Source organism: Epinephelus lanceolatus, chromosome 15, assembly GCF_041903045.1.
Source record: "Epinephelus lanceolatus isolate andai-2023 chromosome 15, ASM4190304v1, whole genome shotgun sequence".
Classification (NCBI taxonomy): domain Eukaryota; kingdom Metazoa; phylum Chordata; class Actinopteri; order Perciformes; family Serranidae; genus Epinephelus; species Epinephelus lanceolatus.
Genome location: NC_135748.1, coordinates 18210427 through 18234471, shown reverse-complemented (window position 1 = coordinate 18234471; position 24045 = coordinate 18210427). Strand labels below are relative to the sequence as shown.

At 42.0% G+C, this 24045-nt stretch overlaps 2 protein-coding genes across 5 annotated transcripts; one reads left to right on the top strand and one right to left on the bottom strand.

Annotated features, from left to right (window-relative positions):
• Window positions 1-1081: 1081 nt before the first annotated feature.
• klhl28 (kelch like family member 28) lies at window positions 1082-7175 on the bottom strand. The gene is made up of 6 exons (XM_033642631.2): window positions 7036-7175; window positions 5896-6156; window positions 5162-5799; window positions 4582-5025; window positions 1508-1716; window positions 1082-1383 (listed from the first exon to the last, which is right to left on the bottom strand). The coding sequence occupies exons 2-6, from the start codon at window positions 6154-6156 to the stop codon at window positions 1220-1222; spliced, it is 1716 nt and encodes a 571-aa protein (XP_033498522.1). The 5' UTR covers window positions 7036-7175; the 3' UTR covers window positions 1082-1219.
• Window positions 7176-9134: 1959 nt separating this feature from the next.
• Window positions 9135-23772, top strand: togaram1 (TOG array regulator of axonemal microtubules 1). 4 transcript variants are annotated; one of them, XM_078175007.1, is made up of 24 exons: window positions 9135-9378; window positions 9916-11091; window positions 13461-13527; window positions 14550-14678; window positions 14888-15151; window positions 15256-15539; window positions 15734-15963; window positions 17007-17066; window positions 17418-17518; window positions 17612-17776; window positions 17892-17957; window positions 18142-18311; window positions 18403-18571; window positions 18755-18991; window positions 19412-19535; window positions 19850-19955; window positions 20291-20526; window positions 20704-20862; window positions 21160-21286; window positions 21384-21499; window positions 21659-21842; window positions 21967-22186; window positions 22297-22383; window positions 22492-23772. In XM_078175007.1, the coding sequence occupies exons 2-24, from the start codon at window positions 10060-10062 to the stop codon at window positions 22743-22745; spliced, it is 4587 nt and encodes a 1528-aa protein (XP_078031133.1). In that variant the 5' UTR covers window positions 9135-9378; window positions 9916-10059; the 3' UTR covers window positions 22746-23772. The 4 variants fall into 4 exon arrangements, with proteins under 4 accessions (XP_078031133.1, XP_078031132.1, XP_033499427.1 ...); XM_078175006.1 differs by having other exon boundaries at window positions 18400-18571; XM_033643536.2 differs by lacking the exon at window positions 17007-17066.
• Window positions 23773-24045: the final 273 nt, after the last annotated feature.

The following is a 24045-nucleotide window of genomic DNA, read 5'->3' as shown; positions in this document are numbered from 1 at the left end:
TAATGCATTTAAATGCGCATAAATCAAATAAGTAACATCTTACGCAGTAATGCAGCAGAGGCTGAACAGAGGTTGACCTAATTGTGTGAGGCAACACAGACAAACAGCTGAATCCTGAATCCTAAATATAGCACCAGTTGGTATTGTGTACAGACCAAAGGGTGAAGAGAGGGCCAAGGTCGATTTCAACTATTGTGAAGACTAGCAAGTGCATGACCTGACCTTAGGAAGATGTAACAGAAGCTAAAACATGGTTGTTGTTTTTTAAATGGCTCCGAGGATGAAGCAGAAAGTGGCGACAAATGCTCTCAGGAGAGTCTGTCACTCACCTCTACACCGACCCTTGGAATCAAACTACGCACACATCCGCACGCACACTAGTGACCCAGTGCAGAAAAACATTTACAGGCAAATGCACTAGAGGATATATTCATATCTATATATTTTATTTAGACTATTTACAGGAGAGAAAAAGGCAGCCCTTTTTGAAAATAGAAAGATTCCAACTTTTCTCTTTTTTGTGAAGCACTGATTTTGATGCAGAACTCCTGCGTCGCTGAGCCCGAGCATCGGCTCTGCACCCGGACACGTAACAAAACAAACAATCCTACCTGACATGCATGTACCCCTCGAGCATACACACGGACATACACACCACATGGCCAACAACCACATATTCATACAAATACACCAGCAAACTGCGGTGTTCTACAAAATCTGAACACATGGTTCCAGTTGCAGCAGGGAAATTAATTTAAAAAAAAAGATTTGAGTGTGGAAAACAATTAATGGCATGAACGAAAACAAAAAAAATGTCTGCTAACATAACAGAATTTCGAAACAAAAAGTGACAAGTTTTCTCCCACAGTCCTCTGGGAAATGGCTCAGAGTCCTCATTGTGGTCCAGCAGCAGTAGAGCGGTCGTCTCCTCGGGCCCGTGACAGCAGCCGTCCGATCATCTTCCTCTCTGTTCCCGTACAACTTCGCAGCTCTTTCTCATCTCTGCAGCCACGTCTGCGGTCCCCCCTCTAGCCAGCCAGCTACCCCGGCACATCCATCCACCCAGCAGGCTCTCGCTCCTCTGGTGTTTACGTCGGTGTGCAGCGCTCTCCTCTGCACCTGGAGGATGAATGTGGGGAAGGAGGAGGAGGAGACAACAAAAAAGAAACGTCTTTGTGTCTAAGTTCTCTTATTGGGTCCTAGCCGGCTGGGCCATGGGTCAAAGGGCTGTCAGACCAAAGTTGCAACGGCAATACATCATGCCGCTCGAGTCCAACCAGCTGTCTGAGATGGGGTCATAGCGCTGGACAGTGTTCAGGTAGGATGACCCGGAGTGACCTCCCACCACATAGAGGTAGTTGTCCACAATAGCAGAGCCGACACCTGTAAGATGATGTCACAGTGATATGCAGCTAATTACATACATTTCTCACCATTTTATAGTACCACTAGGGATCACCAGCATGTACAAATACACATATGTAGGGTTTGTATGATGTAAACTTACCAGTGCGTGGTTCATTCATTGGCCGACAGGCTGTCCACTGGTTCTGATGTGGATCATACCTCTCAATGCTAGACAGATGCGACACTCCGTTGTGCCCGCCCACCACAAATATGAAGCCAAGCATGACGCCAACTCCGAAGTTGATCCTCTTGTCTGCCATGGGGGCTACCATTTCCCAGGCATCCTTGCTGGGGTCGTACCGCTCCACGCTGTGTGGAGAAGATGCAGCACATTAAAGGTCTAGTATGTAGGATTTAGTGGCATCTAGTGGTGAGGTTGCACATTGCAACTAAATGAAACCCATGTGCCAAGTGTTAAGAAGACCTGTGGTGGCTGTTGTGACAACGCAAATGGCCCTATCTAGAGCCAGTGTTTTGTTTGTCCATTCTGGGCTACTGTAGAATAACATGGCGGACTCCGTGGAAGAGGACCTGCTCCATATGTAGATATAATCGGCTCATTTTAAGTTAACAAAAACACAATGATTCTTAGTTTCAGGTGGGGCTGGGCATTAAACAAAATAATAATTACCTCAATATATTTTTGCTTGATAGCGATATAACAAATGTCTGATAAATTCTTCATATAATTAAACCACCCATATGCCCATAGAGAGGTCAGTAATGCACCTTAAATGCCAGTTTCCACCCGTTGTTAACCAGAAGAAGAAAGAGCAGCAGAAGCAGCAGCAAAAGAAGAAGAGACCGGTCAGTAACGCGTCCAGTGACATTATATCGTTACTATGTTCAACATGTTCATAAAGTTATTTTTTGGTATGACTGTTTTAGATGATGGATGACAACGCAGCGCTATCCCACGACTGAATTCACCACATAATGTTAGCTGCAGTAGCTGTATGGGTCGACTCTAATGCTACTGCTGAGTTAGCAAGTTAACTTGACCGACTAATTGTTTTTTTCACTAGAATAATATGACACAATGTGACTAAAAGTAACATGAATAAACCTTTAATTCATTTTCTCGTCCGTAAACAGGATTTATGCCTCAGTCACGTCAGATGAGTTTTCATCAGCAATAACTAAACCCACATTACTCCACAACATCATCAAAGTCTGTCTTTTTTTTATTGTTTTGGTGTAAAACTTGTACAGAAAATACTAATAACAGTTGAGATCTTTGTTTTGCCTATTTATTCTGTTTACACTGTGGGCTAATACACTTACAAAATGTTTCGTCGGCACAAAGAGTTCAACATGCTCCTGACAATAATTACAATTTCTTTGTCATTCTATTGTCTTATTTATTTACGGTATTTCCATAAGAATTGTTGTGAATCTACCTCAGATTTGTGAAATGTTCTGCTGTTTGGCAAGTGTGTGTCATGTCTAGTATCTTAAACTTTCACTCAGGAGCAAAAATTAGCCTTTAAACTTGAAAGAAATGATAATTTTGACTTCTTATTAGATTATTATTGATACCAACTGATATGAATTGTGTTTTTGTTTGTTTTTTTTTTGTTTGTTTTTTTTTTTAAATCGGGATAACATTTTTAGCCATATTACCCAGACCTAGTTTCAGGTATCTATAAACTAATTAAACCATATTTATGAATTCTGTATTCCATTTCTAACAATATATCCCCCCTAAATCCTAAACACTGGACCTTTAACAAAACACACCATGGTTTTAATAATCCAAATTCAAATTGAGGCGACCTTCTAGCCCAGCTGAATGCTGTACTGATTTAGCAATTTCAAGAAATTCTATTTTTATGCCATACAGGTATATCTGGGAAATCTAAAATCATGTGGTGTGGTTTGAAAAACTGTCTGACGTGTTGTTAAGGATATGCAATTTGTAGTTACTATATAATTATATTACACTGCTTTGTGTTTTTGTACTGTTTGTTTATTATATTGCTTTGCTTTTTTAGATTACTTATATATTGCTTTTTTCTACTGATGCTTCCTGTTTGCACTATCCCTTTGCCGCTGTGATGTTGCAAATTTCCCCACTGCGGGACGAATGAAGGATCTTATCTCTCTTATCTTGTCCACAACATGCAAAAACACCTATGTACTCTTTCAAAAGCTGCATTTCAGGAGCGGGGAACCTACTTCACATGTAAATTTAAGTTAGACAGAGTTGTACCTTTTATTGGACTGATATTTAGTCATATTTAAATTTAGTTTTTATTTAACTACAAACAGAACAACAGTTCATGTGGTCTGATCACAAACACACACACATGCAGTGAAACTAGTGACGGTGTGACCAACAACAGAGGTGAATTACCTAATCTGACCACAGTCAAACGAACCCCCTAACAGCAACTGGAACATTAGCAATCAGGAATTGTTTTGCAGCATGCGAGGACATATAAGCCACTGGGGAGAGGGAAAAAAAAGTCCCCAAAGATTCTCTGTCCAAACACATTCTCCTGAGGGGTTTCAGGAGTCAAGGAAACGAGAAACAGAGACGCTGCTCTCTAGAGATCCACAGCAACAACAGAGGTCTAACCAGCAGCACACAGTTAGGCAACCACTCTCAGAAACTTCAGCAACCACTTCTGTTATGATTCCTCTTCACTCATTCACAGGGCCCTGGCCATTTTCTCAGCAACACTTGACATCCTTCACTTGATTACCAGTTCTATTAAATGACTAACAAGACCTTGAGAGAAGGCCAGGTTAGGAGGTCTGAAAGAGCTGCGAGCTTTTCACTGACTTAAAGACTATTTTATAAAAAAGGTGTGGTAGAGCGCCGCAACCTTACGATACTGATGTTAAATGTCATCTGTAGGAGCAAAGAAAGGTTAGTTGTGTGTTTTGATCCTATGTGCAGTCTTTACATTATACAGAAACTTTAATGAAAGAGGTTAAAGATGAAGGGAAAGGTGAACCATATCATACATAGAACTGAGCAACTACAGAATGAATGATTTAGTATCTGAATTCAAATCCTTTAGTTTTGGCAATTTTATACAAATTCACAAGTTGATGAGATAAACTAGGACACAAGTTCCTCAATATTTGCCATATATAATGTTTAACAGCCCATAACACACAGTATAAAACGTAAAACAAAATCATATCTACTATCAGTGGTATTACCTGTTCATATGGGCCGGGCCATAGCCTCCGATAGCATACACCATGCCATCCAGCACAGCGGTGGCAAAGCAGCTGCGGGACTTGGTCATGGGTGCCACCGGCTGCCACTCCTTCAACTTGGGGACGTATTTCTCCACCGACTGGAGGTAATACTGGCCATCGTAGCCTCCAAGGGCATACAGCTCGCCAGCCAGGACCACCACCCCAAGCGTGCTGCGGCACTCGGCCATGCGCTCCACCGAAGACCAGGTGTTGGTTTCAGGGTCCCAGCTCTCCACTGTGCTCTCGTGCCTCCGATAGCTGATGCCCTGTCTCATGTGTGTGGCGATGCCTCCTACCACATAGACCTTGTGGTCGAGCACTGCCACTCCAAATTCATATCGGGGTACGCTGAGAGGTGCGAGTCCTATCCACGAATCTGTCCGAGGGAAATACATTTCTATGCTGCAAGAGGAAGACATAAACTGTCAGATTAGTCTGTCTTTTTTTAAAAACAAAAAACAAACAAAAAAAAAAAACACAGAACACAAGATATAGACATACAGAATTTGAAATATTGTCTAGACATTATTATTATTACCTTTCTAATGTTGCAAACAGTCCAGCCTTGCCTCCTACTGCAAGCAGCACCTTTGGGGCACACCTGGGCCGTGCCGACAACACAGTCTGATAGGAGAGCCGGTGTTCAGGCATAAAATGATATTTGAGGGCCTCGTTGAGCAGATGCTTACACGCGTGGTCATCTCGTATAAGGTGGTTGGCTTCATATAGGCGAGTGAGAAATTTGACGCTGAGGAGTGGAAGGCGAACACAGTGCAGCAGCTGAGCCAGATGCTGCTGTCTCTCAGTTACATCGTATTTGATCCACGACTCCAGGGCGTAAAATACAGTCTCCTCTGTGACCACCTTAAGGCAGTCGTTGGACACAATTTCATCCAGCTCGGCCCTCGTCAGTTCAAAAAACTCCTCCGTCTGACAAACCTCCTCAAAGTTCTCACAGATGAACTTAGTTGCAGCCAGGCACAGATCATGACAGCCGTAAGTCTCTGCAAAGCGGGAGATGCCTATACAGTTCCCAGCATCCAGCTGGCTCTCTAAAAAGGAGCAGCACTCCTTAAGTACTAGTTTAACCTGGAGTAAGTCAGCAGCCGGTAGCAGAGATTCCACTGTTTCCTGGGAGATAAACACCGTGCCAGTGTAGGCATACTCAACGATGGCCTGGAAGAGAAAGAGTAAAAGCGTCACATAAACAGTAACTATGGTACAGGAGTTAATCAGTGTCGTTAATAAGGTGTATGCTGGCTCCAAGCGTACCTGCAAGGCTGTCTCATCGATGCACTGGAATTCCACCTCAGAGGTCTCCTTTTCCGACAGGTTACCCGTGAACATGGCCTTGAAGTAAGGGCTGATGCTGGCCAGCACTACTTTGTGGGCATGGATCTTGGCATCACCCACGCGCAGAACAATGTCACATAGTTCGTGATCCTGCCGCAAGAGCTGGAGGCCTTGCAGCAGCTGCTCTGAGTGAGGCCGTTTCAGACTGGCAAACATATAGGACTGGTCCTGCTGGTCCATCTGAGAGCAGGGATACACAAATCAGTGCAGTGTTGATATTTCATAAAGAATACTGATGCAGTGAAGTTTTCTGAATAACTGACATGCGACCAATAGCCCATTGAAATACTGTAAATGCTGTAAATTAACCATTTGTTGTCTTGTCCCTGTGACTACAAACCTGAGAAGTCAACAAAAACCCAGGCCTGTGCAACGTGACGTAATCACAGCACGCGTTAAGGAAACATGCCATGGTAGTATGATGCCTTCAGGGATGTTATGTAGTAATACAGTGGTTATTCCGACCCGCTCTGTCATCTACTGTGAGGCAAGCTAAAGAAGCATGATCTTCTTAATCCAGTGCTAACGCTACTTGAAGTTAACCAACCATATTTACTAGTATATACAACATTTTTTTGGGCTAACTTCAAGCAAACAGCTCTGACATTCAGTCACAATAACGGTAACTGTTAGTTTAGTTGACTGGGGCCTTGGCTTGATTTCTGAACGGAGGACATGGCCAGATCAAAACTCGCTAGCTAACGTTGCCTCTTAGCTTTACAGCAGCAGACCGCTAGTGCGCTAGCTAACAAACTGCAAACCCCAAAACAGCCTGGGTTTTTCAGAAACAAATTTGCCCGGATATCATATTTACGTTGACACCAACACCCATGTCACTATCGTATCGTCAACAATGTTCGCCTCCAGCAAATACACAGCGCCTATATCCGTTTCATTGCACTGCAGTCGGCGCAGGTTAGCTGCTAAAAATAAACACGGTTACTGTGGCTAGCTGCATCATTGATTGATATACAGTAACATGGCTGACAGATACAAAACGTGACGTTATAGCTAGCTGTCAGATAACATTTGTGTGTCGTCGAATTGAGGAAAACAAACCTGTAACCTATAGTCCGTCTGTTGTGCCCCTGTGATGAGCGATTTTGCAGTGGCGGAGTTCAGCGGCGACGAGTGGGAACCCCGGGTGGCTACCAAGAAAACAACCTACTGCCAACCTAGCCACAAAGCTACAGATGAGCTCTTATAATAACCAGCTATCAGAGCAGCACACCCACTTCCGGTGGTTTCAAAATAAAAGCATATTCACAGCTATTTCTAAGGAAAAGCTACATTCATGTCATCGAGCGATAAGCCAAGAAAATATGTTACAACAATAGCCAACTTTACTAGTGTTTTTAAGAGGAATTCTTAAAATAAAAAAATACATATATTCTTAAAAATATTAATTTAATAGTATCAAAAGTTCCCCATTAACATCTTAAATTCAGTATTTTTGTTTTGGATTTCTGGCTAGGCCTATATATGATGTAAATATATATATTTTTTATTAAATTTTCAGCATATGTAGATAGATAGATAGATAGATAGATAGATAGATAGATGAAACTGTATAATATAATTAATAATAATCTAATCTAAGATAAAAATAAAATAAAATAAAATAGAATTAAATAGAATAAAATAAAAATAAAATAAAAAATAATTATTATTTAGGACAGTTGTAATAGGCTAAGGCTTCAGCCTTCAACATTTTAGTAAACATAAACTTGCTTTGGTTTGTCACTGCTCAAAAGGTGATGACATATTATTGTTTATTATTATCATTTTACTTATTTGTGTAGGCCTATAAGTTAGGAAATGGCCGAAGTAAAGAAAAGTAAAGTAAAGTAAGCTTAACTACACTTAACTAAAGTTGATGTACTTACTTATGTTCATTATTTACTGTGCTTTATGTTTCATGCTGTATTTTATATGCCGGATGCCAAAGACATTTCATGTAAAATTTAATGGACAATAAAGTTATACTACAGTGTAGAAATACTTGGTTACAAGTAAGGCCCCTGCATTTTAGTAAAAGTACAAAAGTATTAGCATCAAAATATACTCACATTACCAAAACTAAAAGTACTCATAATGCAGGGTGGCCCATTCACAATCCTATATGTTATTTAATTCTAATTATTGATGAATTAATGTGTCTATCACTTTAATGTTACATCTGGTAAGGGTAGTGCTAATTAAAATTGCTCTATGTGCTGTTGCTGGGTGGTTTAAACCTATAAGAATATAATGTAACCTATTTGCAAATTTAGATTATTGATACAAAATATAAATAAACTGAGTAACTAGTAACTAAAGTTTTTAAATAAATAAAGTAAAGGAAAAAAAGTACAATGTTAACTTCTGAAATGTAGTGGGGTAGAAGTGCATACACAAGTAGCATAAAATGGAAATATTCAAGTAAAGTAAAAGTACCTCAAAATTGTAGGCTACTTAACTGCAGTGCTCTTGCTTAATGTATTTAGACACTTTCCATCACTGAAAGTGTTATTATATGTGAGTCTGTTATAGCTGTCAAAAACTGTGAAGGAGTAAAAAGAATGATAATTTTCCCCGAAATGTAAATAAAATATTGCATATAAAGTTAACTACATTTAGACTAAGCATATACAAATAGTGTTGTAATTACAGTGTATGAGTAAATATGCTATTTTCATCGTTCGTCGTTGTTTAAACCTTTTCCATTGTTTCTTTTTTTCTTTTTGCATTAATAACTATTTTATTATTATACGAACCTCATTTGTGTTTTATGGCATTTGGAAAACCATTCTTTTAAGTTCTATTTTTGATTTTCTATTAATACAATCGCGGATGTGGCAAATAAAATATACTATATTCAAAAATATATTTGGGAAAATGTAGACTCATTTAAATCTGAGTAGCACATGTAACAAAACAAAAAGTCAATAAGCTACATTTTTTATGGGAATATCAATATGTTTTATTCCTGCACAACTATGCAGCTTTAAATATATTAACACTATCTTATCTATCACTATCTTATAGTTAATCTTATTTTTCTATTGTTATTTTTGGCTGTGTTTATTTTAGTTTCCATCCCAGTCTCCGTGCTGTAGCTCTGTGGTGATGATACCGCCTGGAGGAGCCTCGACTCGCGTCACCATGGAAGCGCTCAGTTTGCGACATGTATTCGCCATTTTGCTGCCTCAGTGTGTGTATGTGTATGTGTGGGCTCCTCTCTGTGTGAATACCTCTGTAGCTTTCAAACATTCAACACTCCAGACACCAGCTGAAACAACCACGGAAAATGTCTGCACTTAGGAGAACCGTAGCTGCCGCACCATGACACGGACATTTGGACGACGTAACGTTAGATAGTATCGCCGCGCGTCAAGGAAGAGGACCGGGGGAGAATGCGAGGTCTGTTTTCTTGCTGTTTTCCTAACTTTGCTAGCCCAGTCAGCCAGCACTAACCACTAACACAATTAGCGGAGCAGCGAGTTAGCTTAGCACCGTTTGAGTGCAGTTAACAGTTAGCTCGGGTTCTGTGTAACGTTAGCTAACTCATGTAGGCTGCTTAACGGTAACGGTGTAGTCAGGGATTGATTGTAAACCCATTGAAGGCATTAGTATCGTATAACTGGCTGAGTCTTCGACCGACACACATATTAAATAATGTTACAACAGCGGGGAGTAATGTAACGTTAATACACAGCAGCTAAGGTTATCTAAACCTTTCTGCTGATAACTATCGTGCTTGACAGCCACAAGTGGTTGTGTCCATTTGCGCTAATCTACCTTAGTTCATGATCGATCATAGTGTTAAGGAGCAACAAGACACTCCCAGGCACTTACATGCCTGTGTGACATGTTTAAACACATTATTATTTAACTCTAAGCAATTGGAAATTGATTCAGTCATGTGTCCACTGTTAATTTTCTGCTCTGGCTTCACAGCTTGACAATCAGGAGAGTGGTTTCCCATCACCAGCCACTCAGGATGACAGCACCAAGTAAAGAGGAGGAATATTATTGTCCTCACAGGATTGTGTTCGCCTCTTTAAATTCTCAAATCTGACCACAACCACAAGACCACCAATAATGATACCAGGATTGATCTCCCAGGAGTTACACGAGCTGCTCCTGGACCTGAAGAATTACCAGAATCGCACCAATGGGGTGGAAGATCTCAAACACATCCTCTCAGAAGTGGACATGCAATCGGTCCCGTCTGGCAGTATTGAGGAGTTCATCCGTTTTCTCCCTCGACTTCTGGATGACAGTAATTTTAAAGTGTTGTATGGCACGTTGCAAGTTTTAAACTTACTCATTCAGAAGCTAGATACAGGTGTGGATAGATATTTCAAACAGATAGTCTTAGTGGCTCTGAAGGCCCTGGGGGACACTCGCACCGTCACCAAAAATGAATACATGAATGTGTTTCGACAGCTGATGAAAACTGTTGCACCGCAACAAGTGTTGGATCTTGTCATCGGCAACTTGAAACACAAGAATTCAAGGGTTCGGGAAGATGTCCTTAACATCATCATGGCAGCTATGCTCACTCATCCTAGAAAAGATTTCAACATCCCCAAGCTTTGTTTTGACGTCGCACCATACCTGACAGACAGCAAAAGGAAGGTCCGCCACGCCGCCCTTGAGCTGTTTGCTGTTTTGGACTATTGCCTTGACACAGGGAAAAAGCAGCCTCTAATGAAAGCTGTGGATATGGTTGAACTCAATGAGGACGCAGAGGGTCTTATGGCAGCTGTACAGGCAAGACGAGCAAGGCACGTCCTTCCCAAACTCTCCCCAGAGGGGATAGTGGAGTATGGCTTGGTGGTCCCCAAACCAGGACATCGGAGCTCAATGCAGTATGGTTCTGGAGCTGATCTGGACTGGGTGATGAACGGAGGGCGGGTAAGCAGTGCCAGGAGCCACAGAACTGAACCAGACTGCGACCGACTCTATGGCTATGGCAGCCTGGGCTCCCTCACTGATGACCTCCCACTTCAAAGGAGGATTGTCAGCGCGGGTAAAGGGAAGAACAAACTACCCTGGGAGATGTCAAGCTTCTCATCTACCGAGAATGATCAGCAATGCAGTACCCCGAATGGAAAGTGCTCTGAAAAGGTGGGGCCAATCATCACCGCCGACTTGCCATATTCTCACTTATCTCTTGTGATAATTAAGCCATCTGGGAATGTTCCCGGATTTAGCATATGTTTTATTAACCCTCAGATTCTCTGTTGAAATAAGACTCACAGCTTAAAGGGATATTCTGCTATATTCTAGGTTAGTTTACCCAGGGAAATAATGGAAATATTGTCCCTCTAGGTAAAACTGATTGGCATTAATGAAGCAGCTATTGAATCAATAAGCTGTGTTCACTTTTTTCCCTCTAAAAATACTTTGAAATCCAAAGCAAATAGAGCTTAATCACCATTTAACTGCCTGCACAGAGTGTTTAGGAGCACCAGAGTGCTTTTCATATTGACTTTGAAATTACAGACCATCTCAGTGGTCAAGCATTTGTGTTGAATTGCTCCCAATCAGCCAGCAAGTGCAATCATTGAAAAAGAGGAGGGTTTTTTTGAAAGGAGGGTTATTTTTGTGTGCTTGCCTTTTCTTCCTCCCTTTAGTCTTGCTTAGTTCACAGAGGATTGATAAAGTTAAACCTTGGTAATTAATCTTCAAAAATCTGGGGCGTTGACAATTTGTTTACTGTCAAAATTGCACACTCTTTGTGTGAACAAGCTTAGTCACACCCAAAGGCAGCCATCCAAAAAGAAATCTCTGACTTTCGTCAGAGAGTTTGGGGGCGAAAAAACCTAAATATAGTCAAGATGCAGTATGGATGGAGTGCAGCAGAGAGGGATAGTTATATATTATATATGTTATTACACAGAGATGTGCAGTGTCATCTACAATCAACCTGTTTGTGTGAATGATTGCATATTGTTAAGACAGCTTGTAATGATTGATACTTCATGAGATGTTTTCTTTCTTCTTTGCATCTTTCTCTTTGCATCATTAGAATTGATTTTGTATCTATTGGCAGGTTAACAATAGGCTGAATTGTTTTGTGAATATAAGGCTCTCAATTCGTTATAAACAGAGAGAGGAATAGATAGGTAAAATCTCAGAGCACTGCAGGATCCCTGATACTATTCCTGGAAGAAATTCAGTAGGTGACTCATTTCCCTGCACAATGACACTGTCGCTGCAAAGATGAGCATCCACTGTCTTGAGAATAAGCTGTGTGATAATCAGGTTTAACTTGCCACTTTGTTAGGTTAAAGTTTGTAATGCTGAATATATAACTTATCACAGTGATGCCCAACTTACGGTCCGGGGGCGAAATCTGGCCAGCTATAGGATGCCTGGTGGCTCCAAGACCATTGCCTAATACACAATGAAAATAAATTAATTCACAATGGGAATATTTTTGTACTTTGGATATAAATAAGGTGCCAGAGGGAATACAAAGAGATAAAAATAGAGCTTGTTTATTAAAAAAAGTGCCTTTGGAGGCCCCAACGGAGGTCTAGTCAAAGCCCCGAATGTCCTCAAGTAATAGGAACACCCCTGCTTACACCCGACCTGTGCAGAGCTGCAACTGGAGTTGACGCTTAGCAAAGACAATTAAGGACAGCAAATGGCAAAAGGTTGAAAACATGCTATTCATTCATTACATACACTGATAAATATTGATGTTTGTATATTAAATGGCCCCTGGTCTCCTTTCATTTTGCAAAAGCAAGTTGAATATCCCTGCCTTATCACATTTTATCAGCTAAAAGACTAGACTTATTTGTTAAACATGAGCCTCTATCAGCTCTATTCCAGTAATGTCCATTGCTTGTGATGAGTGGCTTTGTTTCACGAGTATTAATTGACCATATTTTGTTCTGGGAACTATTATCCAGCTTAGAGCCTCCATTTGGAAAAACCTTCTGTTTACAGCAGTGTGTGTTTCCCAGCAACCCCATTACCGCACAGCACACTTAACTGAAGGGGGCGTGACACATAATTGGTAATATCACAAGGTTATGCTTGTAAAACATGGCTTATTTGCTGCTCTAGTGTTGATTGCAATCACAGCAAATGCTCCACAGTGAGTGCTGATCAGATTTGAGGCTACGGGACTGACCTCAGCTACACTCACTCTCTCGGGGATGCATGCACTAGTGCAAAAATCTGTCATAATTCTGTCTCTACTTGATTTATTTTAGATCATAGGTTGCAGGTTGGCCGTTAAAGTTTTATGAGAACAGGAGATGTCGTGTACATACTGCTAAGTCTGTTTACAGTAGCAGAATATCCACACAAATGCCAGTGCCTCTTGCCTGAGCTTGGAAATATATGCTGCATCCCTTTGTTCAGGCCAGTGGATGGAATTACACTGTCTCCTGTTTGTTTAAGGATTGCTTTACATCAATTATTTGAACTAAATCCTCCATTGTTGCTATTAAAGGAAATCATTTTCTGCCTGCTAATAGGTGGCCAGTGAGGATTTTCTTCCCCTGTCAAGGAAGCTGAGTCCTGAAACCTACATACCCAGTTTCAGTAAGTGCCAATACTTCCTTCTCTCAGCATTACACTTTCATCTATTCCATGTGAGGTGACAAGTGCAGCTGACTGGTTGTCATGGTCAACTTCAGCCGGACTCAATATAGAGAGGCTTTAAATTGGATTAGCATGCTGAGTCAAAGGAGTCACCGTGCTGCATGTCATCAAAAGCCCTGAGATGAGCATGGTTGCAAGGCAGATACGTTTCATACCAGTCTCACAACATGCTGAAAGAGGCCATTACATTCACCAACTGTTTTGTTTTTGAAAATCTGGCCTGCTGGAAGGTTGTGGACATGAACAGTCCTACAGAAAGTAGTCATCAGACTGATTGTGTGAGCATAATTCGTCCCTAAATGTCACTTACGTAAAAAGTAAGCCCTACATGTGCTTTTTATTAGCAGCTTGTCACCACCGTCAAGTTAAAAATGACCTGCCAGGTGGTGACTACCCCTCAGTTTTGCAAAAGCGGTAAAAAAGAAGCCCAGTGATGGGAAATGGCCAGATTTTGAGCAATATTTTTTATGAGAGGAAAGGCATTGTTGCCTACTTACTTTTGCCAAATGTTATTTTCCCAAATATGATGAGTCTCAACTTGATGACTTCATGTTACCTCCTTGTTTGATTTTGACCACTTACACAGGGATTACACTCATTCCAGTGCTGCTACTGTAAATTACGTAATCTGGACACATGCTTGTGGTAATCCTTCAATGAAGATTACAAGTGTAGTAGATGTGTTTACAGCTTTTGGATGCAGTCTCTTTCGCGAAACCCTATAAAAATCTGTTTTGTGCTTTGCTATTTTTTTTAATCTTTTATAATGTTGCTGTGTAAATGTCCAGTTTTTATGGCTACTGCTATGTTTATCATGCAGCTCAATTGCAGAACATAAATGAGTAGTGTACGATTAAGAAATTAATGTAAACTAAGCACAAGCTCAATTACACATTTTACAGGGAGGATGTTACCATCATGAACATTATTTGAGTATCGTGCAAAATTTTCTTTCCATCTAGGTTCTGCACAGCCTCAGAAGCCACAATCCTCCAGAAGGAGGGAGTCTCCTGCACGCCTCAGAAGAAGTGGAAGCCTCAACTTGGACCCCGACATCTTTAAAACCACCAACTTCTCTGACCCAGATGTTGGTAAGGAGTCATAACCTCAGAAGGATCTGGTATTTTTCAAAAATGTGCCACCCTGTAAAGTTCCCTGGATGGAAAGATGCAAATCAGAATAAGAAAGAACTTAAATCATTTTACAGTTTTTAACATCCAGCCAGTCATGAACCGTATTTCCACCTTGTTACCTTTTAATTGCTCAGTTTTTCATGACATGTGAATACTCTGTCTCACAGTGGCACCCAAGGGACACGTGCTCTCAAGGAACCCCAGTGTTGAGCGCACGTTTTCCCTCCCCTCGAACCCCACCACGTCCGGATCCTTCCTACTGCCCTCCTACCCACTGGCTACTCTCCCAGGAGGCGTGCTTACTCCAACACTTTGCCGCCGTCGTGCAGACTCCTCCCTCTCTATGTCCAACACTTGGCCAAACAAGAGAGAGAACACCCCTCACCAGCGAGACACGAGTCCCTGGAGAGACACAGCAGGCACAGTAAAGGGTATTTAAGCAAAAACACCCACATGTGAGCTGTTAGCTGACTGCAAAAATGTTGTGGCCTCTTTGTATCATCTGTTTTTATCCTCCCTGTTTGACCTCGATTAGGAGACCAGCTCTCTAGCAGATGCTCTCCCCGGCCTCTTCGTGCTTCCCTTGTGAGTTCCTCTTCCACTTCATCATTCCGCCGGGCTCTGAGCAGCACCAGGGCAACTCTATCTATCTCACCAGTTGTCCCGACAGCAGAGCAGGTCCAGTCCCATAATGGCCAGAGGTCCAATGCTCCAGGCAGCCCTCAGAATCAGCAGCTAGAAAGGGACCTTCACCTGGATCCTGATGGCATCAATGTGGGGCGAGACCCTCAGGAGGATGATCCTCTGGACATGCAGGAGGTCAGCAAACTGTCTGCTTTTTCTGTAGAAAGACTCTGCTGGAAAATGTAGGACACTGCAAGTTCCAACTTGCACCCTCAGCACCTGAGGGACTTTAAAGAAACACAGTCTGCTAGTCTGGGGGGTTGAAATTTGGCTCCATTTATAATTTTCCTTTCCACGCTCATATGTGCCAATTTGTGTGTTATTCACAGATGCTGAACTCCCTGCGCTCATTGCGCAACAGCGCAGCCAAGAAGAGGGCTAAAGTGAGCCTCGGCAGTTCAGATCTGGATCCAGACAGCCCTGACTCAGCTGTGAGGCTGGACCTGGGTCTGGACTCACCATCATACACCTCTCCGATGCTTACCAGCTCAGCCAGTGAGAGCGGTCTTTCCAGTCTGAGCTCAGTCGCCAATTCCAGCATCAATGGCATCAAAGCCAGGTAAAGGATACAGATTACAGTATGTTGGGGCATTATTGAGCTCACGTATCTTTTGTTATATGTCAGTTAATTAAATAAATGTTGTCGCAGACATGGTGACATCTTAACCCTATGGGCCCGAACGATGCATAGTGCGTCCAAATTCACATGACCTGGAGTCACGCGACCGTGTGTCATAGCGAGAAGCCACGCATATCACATGAAACAGCGGAACTGTAGCTTTCCGACAAGGCCAAGCACTTGTCGGTAACCCAATGTTTTCACAGCGAAAAAATTGATAAAGTTACAATAAAATGGTGTATAACAGAGCTTTCATACAGCTTTGCACACACATTACTCTTGGATGGATTACTCGTGAACGCAGGCTCGCACAGAAATGCGCAGAAATTGTGCTGTCATCCCATCACGCTATAAATCCAGATCAATTGTCTACAAAATAAAAACCTGACGAATTTCTTTACAATCCATGATATAGATCTTGTTATCAGTCACTTCATATAGTGAGGAATATCGTATCTTACGACATCTTAGGCTTGTGTGTGTTTCTCCCTGTCTATCCACATTTGTAGTCCAGCTTTCAAGATGCAAATATTTCCATATTGTCCAGTTGACACTCCACCAAACTTTGTATGACAAGACCAGCCACTTCACCTTTGTGCACCCAGACAACTGCAGCCTAATTATGCATGCTGACAGGGCAGTAGTCACCATATACATTGAGGGGGCCACGTGCCCCCGCCCCCCCCCCTCTTCCCCCCCCCCCCCACCAATGCCCAAAATGTCTCCCCAATATATAACTGAAACTGAAAAACAAATATTATCTTGGAGGACATCATTGCACTTGGTTGACTATTTTTCTATTATCTTAGATGTAAATATTGCATGTTTCTTTCAGATAAAACACATTTTTGACTTGTGAATGAGTCAATGGAATTTCTTGCAATAATGAAAAAATACTGGCAATCACGCCTGGCACAAACCACATGTTTTGGACAGCTGTGAAGTGACAGAATATCCCACCATCATGGTTCTTATATTGCCAGATTCCAGAGAGTCTCCCCTCTTCATATTTGGCAGAATACGTCAACTTTCAACTTGGTATGGTGAGATACATGTAAAAATGTAAGAATTTAGTCACACAGATTTGTTTTTTTCATTGATATAAAAATGAATATAAAATACAGACACATAGAAGGACATGGCATGATGGCAAATCTGGTTAGCCCAGATTGTCTTGAAAAAAAAAAACCAAGATATAGCATGTGTATGTAGCCTTTATAATGACTGTGATATGAGCTTAAAAGTAAAGGCAGAAAAAATACCCCCAAAAGGCCTAGGGCCCATAGGGTTAAAGCAGAGATAACCTTGTACCCATCTGGTGGCGTTTGACAATGTGTTGAACAGTGCTAAGAAGTTCTCCAGCATAATTTCTCACTTGTCACATCTATTGACAGTCCTGGAAGCTCTGCCTCTTCAGGAATGAAACCTCGCATTGCAAGAGTGCCTTCTGCAAAACTGAGGTCTTCTGTGTCCATGGACTTCAGCAGCCTTCAAGGTATAAAGAGGGATTCCAGGGGTTTGCCTAATCTGTTTTATTGTTTAGTTTATCTTATTAATGTCTTTGTTTTCTGGTTTTTCTTTTCTCAAGGATTGTCTCAGAGAAACGAGCTGTCATCTGAGGTGGGTGTTGTTGGGCAGAGAGTCACTTACTCCAACGGAACAATCAAAACTGAGGAAGACACATCGGGACCATCTCCTCCATTGGTCAAACCAGCCATCCGTGAATCTGTCAGAGCTCTAAAGCCGGCCAAAGGTCAGTCAGCGGTGGTATCAAACAGGACAGAGCTTTTTCCCGGATTTACCTAGTAATAATATTATGTGTCCTCAAATAATTAAATTAAATCATATTCCTTTCCTTTGATTCTTAGGATCTCAGAGCCACAGCAGCAGGAACTCACCAGCCACAGATATGCCTGAAGGAGTCATTGGAAGAGGTCAGTCTCTGCCATGAGTCATTGTTCAGTTTTCCAGTATTCTGTTCTGTGTCCAGAGTGTTTTAGCTTATTGTTGAATGTTTAAATAAGTCTCATCACTGATTCCTTTTGCAGTTGAGCAGATTAATTGTCCACCTGTCTGATAATACGTCTACGCAAACATCCCCCTTGTGCTTCGTCTTAGGCATGTTTGGCACGGCAGCATCCCCCAGCTCTCCAGGAGCCGCCTTGTCACTTGAGCAGGGTGATTCTGTGGCCAAGCCCCCTGCTGATCCCTCAGCAGGCGTCTACGGCCATGCTCTGTCTGGCAGTCACCTAGACAGCGATGACAGCCCACGTCCAGATGAGGTTAAGGTTAGTCACACTTTGTGCAGTGGAAAATCATAGCACATCGTACCAAGTTTCCACTCACCCTGTGTGTTTTTTACCAATGCATGTGCAGCAGAGGGTGAAGAATTCAAGGTTTAACCGGGATAAGACGCGACTGCAGTGTCTGGAGCAGCAAGAGGAGCAGTGCAGTCAAGCGGACCAGAAACGAGAAAAGATTCGCCACCGTGTCAGACAGATGCTGTCTGACTCACCCACAGACGAGAGTAGAGCATTAATCATCAAAGGCAAGAGAAAGATTTGAAACCTTTACCAATTGTTCTGTTACCATATTGCACTATAACTTTGAATCTTGCTGTGAAGTATTACATTGTATCCTTGTGCTCTTTAAAGAAATTAAGTCATCCATTTATGCAGCTTATAATGTTTGCACCCAGAGACTTGAAACGTACATTTTTTTCCTGACATAGAGCTGCATCTGAACGGCAGCACAGTGGCTTCCACAAAAGCTGACCTTCTCTCTGATGAGTCCCCTATCAGCCCCACCAGTCCCGTCAGCCCACCAGGACCCCAAAGCCCCATCAAGTGCTTCACTCCACCCCACCAGCCAAGTCCCCCCACGGTGCCCCCCAACCCAAAAAACCCATCCCGTCTCAGGAGGGCACCCAGCCTCAGCAGAACCCGACCATCGCTGTCACACAGCTCAGGTTAGAAGACCTTAAACTAAGAATTCATCTACCTGCTGCATATATCAAGTTCAATCATCTGTTTTTGAAACAACCCACTGTGTATCTTTATTATTTTGCTGTGTACCATCTCTCAGTCAATCTGACACCAGCTTGCAATTTAGCAGTTTTCCGCAGCATTATAAATGGATGAACCGGTGCTTCAACAGGTCTTTGTTTATAGAAAATGTTGGAACATTAATTAGACTGTCAGAGCCACCAGAGCATGGGTGAATAAGATGTTTGCTTTGGGTAATGTGCCACAATGCTTTGTTTTGACAACCTACCATTAATGCACCGCCACCCACACACACACTGCTTGTTTTCAGACTGATAGAGATGTAACACGAGACCGAATCTGTGTGTGTGTGTGTTGTGTGTGGTGTCTGATGGGCCATTTAGATGAGCTGTCCCCTGGTACTGTGGGCTACAAGAAGAATCTCTCAGAGCCTCCGGAGCTGTGTCCTTTTTCCAAGCCTGACCTGGCGCTGACACAGAGCTTCAACCTGCTGAGCTCCGAAGACTGGTGAGGAACACTGGCATGCTACAGTATCTCAGCTGCACTGAGCTCCATCCATCATACTTACAGCTCAAATCCAGGGCTCCTTAAGAGGTTTTTGAAATACAGAATACCATGTAAAAGGCATTAGCAGGTATTGATTAGCTAATCAATTACATTAACACAGAAATATTAAATTACAGTTACTCTAAATATTAAGATATGTGTGTGGTAACGAAATCCATCATACTCAACAGGAACCATATCTTTAAATTTGGTTAAAGAAAGTGTACAAAAAGCGGCTATCAATGGTGTCTTCTTTTTTTTTTTTTTAACTTCAGGGAGAAGAAGATAGAGGGTCTAACATTTCTGCGCAGTCTGGCTGTCTACCACTCAGACACACTCCAGGGCAGGCTTCATGATGTCTGCCTGTCTCTCATTCAAGAGGTAGTATAACTTGTTGTGCAACACTCTCACACCACTTTTACTTTTTCAGTTTGCTGCTTTACTCCATCTCAACTTGCACTGCTTTACTTCAGGATTTATATGTTGATATCTGATTTTGCAGATTAATTCTCAGGCTACATCCACACTAATACAATCTCAAGCGTTTTAGCACTGTTCCAGACCTAATCTCTGTCTATATTAACATGCCTGAAAATGCATGTCACACAACCATTCATGTACACTGTTATTGTCAGATAGATGTCTTAAACATCTATCTCTGTTGTTTGATGCTGGAATAACCCCGTTTCCACTATAACAATGTCCTTGTCATTCAGGTGAAGAACCTGCGGTCCAGTGTCTCCAGGGTCGCAGTATGTACACTGGGCGACCTGTACACCCACCTGCAGAAGGCAATGGACCAGGAGCTGGAGGGAACAGTTAAAGCATTACTGCAGAAAGCCGGGGAGAGTAACGCCTTCATTAGGCAGGATGTGGATGCAGCGTTGGGCTGCATGGTTAAGCACTGCACGCCAACTCGTTGCATCAATGCTTTGCTCTCTGGGGGACTAAGGTCAGTGTGCATCTCTACACACACACACACACACACACACACACACACACACACACACACACACACACACAGTGAAGTGCTGTTCCACCGCACTCACAATTTTGAGTTTTAGTGGGTACTTTTGCACAATTTATAAAGCTTTTGATCGCTGAATTGGTTTCCCTTCTCCTCTGATAGTCACCTCAACGCAGTGGTGAGAAAATGCACCGCCCAGCACCTGGCTGATCTGGTGGAGAAGGTTGGTGCTGCCCGTCTTCTGTCTGGAGCCAAAGATCTCACAGATAGAATCTTACCTGCCGTTACCAAACTCGCACAGGACTCCTCACAGGAAGCCAGGTATGTTCCTCTGCTTTTGTTGTAGTGATATAGTGCAGTTATCAGTGCGGTTTTTACAAGTAGAAAAGGTTTCAACTTTTGCATTTGCACAAGTTTTGTGTAATTCATAAATATTACATGTTTTACAAATTGTTTGTAGCAAAGAAACAAATATTGGCTGGGTCTTGTAGCTGATTCACATAAAATCCTTATCATGCTTTGCGGGAAATTCTATGCCATTAAAAACATAACTAATAATGGGAAATTCAAAATATGAAATCTCCAAAATTACCATTTTCATACTGGTTCAACCCACAGGTACTTTGGGCGACGAATGCTGCTGTCCCTCTCATCCCACCCTGACTTTGACAAGATCCTGGAGAAATATATCCCCACCAAAGACCTGCCGACCGTCAGAGACACTGTCTTCACTCTCAAGACAAAGGCACAGTGTTTTATTTTCTATGTTTATAAAATGTATGGTACTTTTCCTAAAGGTCACACTGTCATCTTACCTGGAGATTGTTGGGTGTTTTTTTAAGGGTCTTGGTGAGATGCCCCAAGACACGCAGTCAGCCAGAGGTAGACGCTCCCTCCCAGGTAGCGGGACAGTCAGAGCCTCATCTCTCACCAGAGAGCCACTCAACCAGACCAACAGGTGGGTGTAAATATCAACCAGCACAGCAGCCCTGTTCAGCCTTTTGAGCAGAGGTGTAGCCAAGCACAACCTGTATAATGCATATATGAAATACATTATTCACACTGTAGATGCAGGTTTATAAAATAAACTATGTGATGTGTTTTGCATCATCTACAGGGAGTCTAATAGCTATTACAGCTGTAGATCTCAGACGCAGAGTATTGCAGACAAGACCGAATACATCAAGCAGATCTCAGGTCTGCTGGGTTCAAAGGACTTCAGAGAGAGGATCAAGGGGATTGACCAGCTAGCAGCTGACTGCCAGAGCAACCCCAACATGGTCATCAATAGTATATTCCCGGTTAGTACTAACATTTTTGTTTTGTCATGGTTCTCAGTTATCATTATACAACACTGTGTCATCTTAAAAACGCAACAAAATGTCTCACCTTTTTTTCCTTTCCCTCTGGCCTTCCTTCTTTCAGGTGTTTGATGCCTTCAAGGCCAGGCTGCAGGAGTCCAACAGCAAGGTCAACCTGTACGCCCTCGAGTCTCTGCAGAAGATCATCCACTTGTTGAAGGACAACCTGTCCCAAGTGGTCAACATCCTGGTCCCAGCAATCGTGGACAATCACCTCAACTCCAAGAACAACGCCATCTACTCTGCTGCTATTGGAGCTATTAATGCACTTATCTTAAATCTTGGTACTCATTTTGAGCATTCAGATATTTCTGGTAGAGGTGAAAGTAGAAGCTCACTTAAATTGGAGAATTGTCTTTATGTAACTTTGTGAATTTCTTTGTTTCCATGATAGATAACATACTTCTTCTTCAGCCTTTCTGCACCAAGGCTCAGTTTTTAAACGGCAAAGCAAAGGTGGATCTTATCGAAAAGGTTGCAGGTGTGTATGCTTTAAGAATTCTGATCTGATTCTGCAGTATATGCCTTGGCTCCCAAATTGTTTTGTATGTCTGACCACCTGTTGTGTCTTCTTGCTTTCTATTTCCAGACCTTGTGACAGAGCTCTACCCTCGCAAGCCCCAGATGGTGGAGCAGAAAGTGCTTCCCTTGCTGTGGCACCTCCTGGGCACCTCCACCCACAGTGGTACCATTCATGGCCGGGGCGGCAGCGTGAGGGGTGCTACCGCCAACCTGTGCCAAGCTCTTTACGCCCAGATGGGGCCCAGCCTGACTGAGTGTGCTGCCTCCCAGCCTGCCAATATCCACAAAGGTTTAAATGAGGTCCTGAGGACCATATCCTAAAGGTAAACCAGAGTCCAAACAGAATCTAATGTTGGAAGAGAAGAACATTAACACTGACCTTACTTGAAGACAGAGATGTTCTACATTTCTTACAGTGCCTGCACTTTTATATCAGTAAAGAGAAAGTCCTTTAAAAAGTAGGAGCTCTTAATCTTATCTCAGTGAGATTTCCTCTGGTACAGACGCATGCATGTAACATACTGACATCAGGTCTCACACACACACACACACACACACACACACACACACACACACACACAACCTGCTCTCTTTGCACTTTGAAAAAGTAGCTCATCATCATGATAGACTTCATGAGTTTTACATTTTACCATCCTATGATTGTCATTGCTTTTTTTCATAATCTAAACATGTACTGTAGACAAATCAGAGAAGCTATTGCAGAATGTAAAATTTGAAATGCACAAAAAAAAGACGAAGAAGACAGGGACCTGAAAGGTGTATATTTTTGCTGTATCATCAAATGTGATGTGATATTTTCAAAATGTCTTATGTAGTTGTTTTTTTGTGAATTGAGATTAACAAAACTAGTACAAAATACTTTTGTACAGCTCAAATGTGTATTTGCACAGTATTAGCTTCATCTGTAATCGTATGCTGTATAATGGTACAGTTTATAATTTATATATTGTGTAATGGTTTCAAAGTCTTGTTAATGATGTGCTGAGCTGGTACCGTCTGTCTTTTTTTGCATGACCAAAATTAACTGGCAGGATCAAAATGTGTTTATATTTTTGTTAAGGAGATATATATGTACACTGATGCCTAGATCAAGGTGGGGTTGGGACCAAGTCTCGCGGATGGGGACAGCGTGAAAGGAAAAGGAGTTCAGTTTTTTACTCAAGCGGTTGCCTGAGAAACAGTGAAGGCCCGGATCTGATTGTGTCTCAGTATAGTGCCAGTCTTCAAGTAGCCTTTTAACTCATCTATTGTTAAATTATATTGAACTTGTTTGCGGACAAGAGCAAAGACAGATTGATATATAAATAAAGTGTTTATTTCTGTAAAACCAACTTCCAGGTACCTCATTCACTAATGCGACTGGAAAAAATGGGTATTGATTACATCTGTTAAGGTCTCATCTCAGCTGTTAGTTTGTTTTGAAAGGTGAATTAAATTCACACATTCTATGCCTTTAAAGTACCAAATTTATCTTTATTAAAGGGATTGTTCACCCTAAAATACAAACATACATATTCTTCCACTTACCTGTAGTGCTATTTATTAATCTAGATTGTTTAAGTGTGAGTTGCCGAGTGTTGGAGATATCAACTGTAGAGAT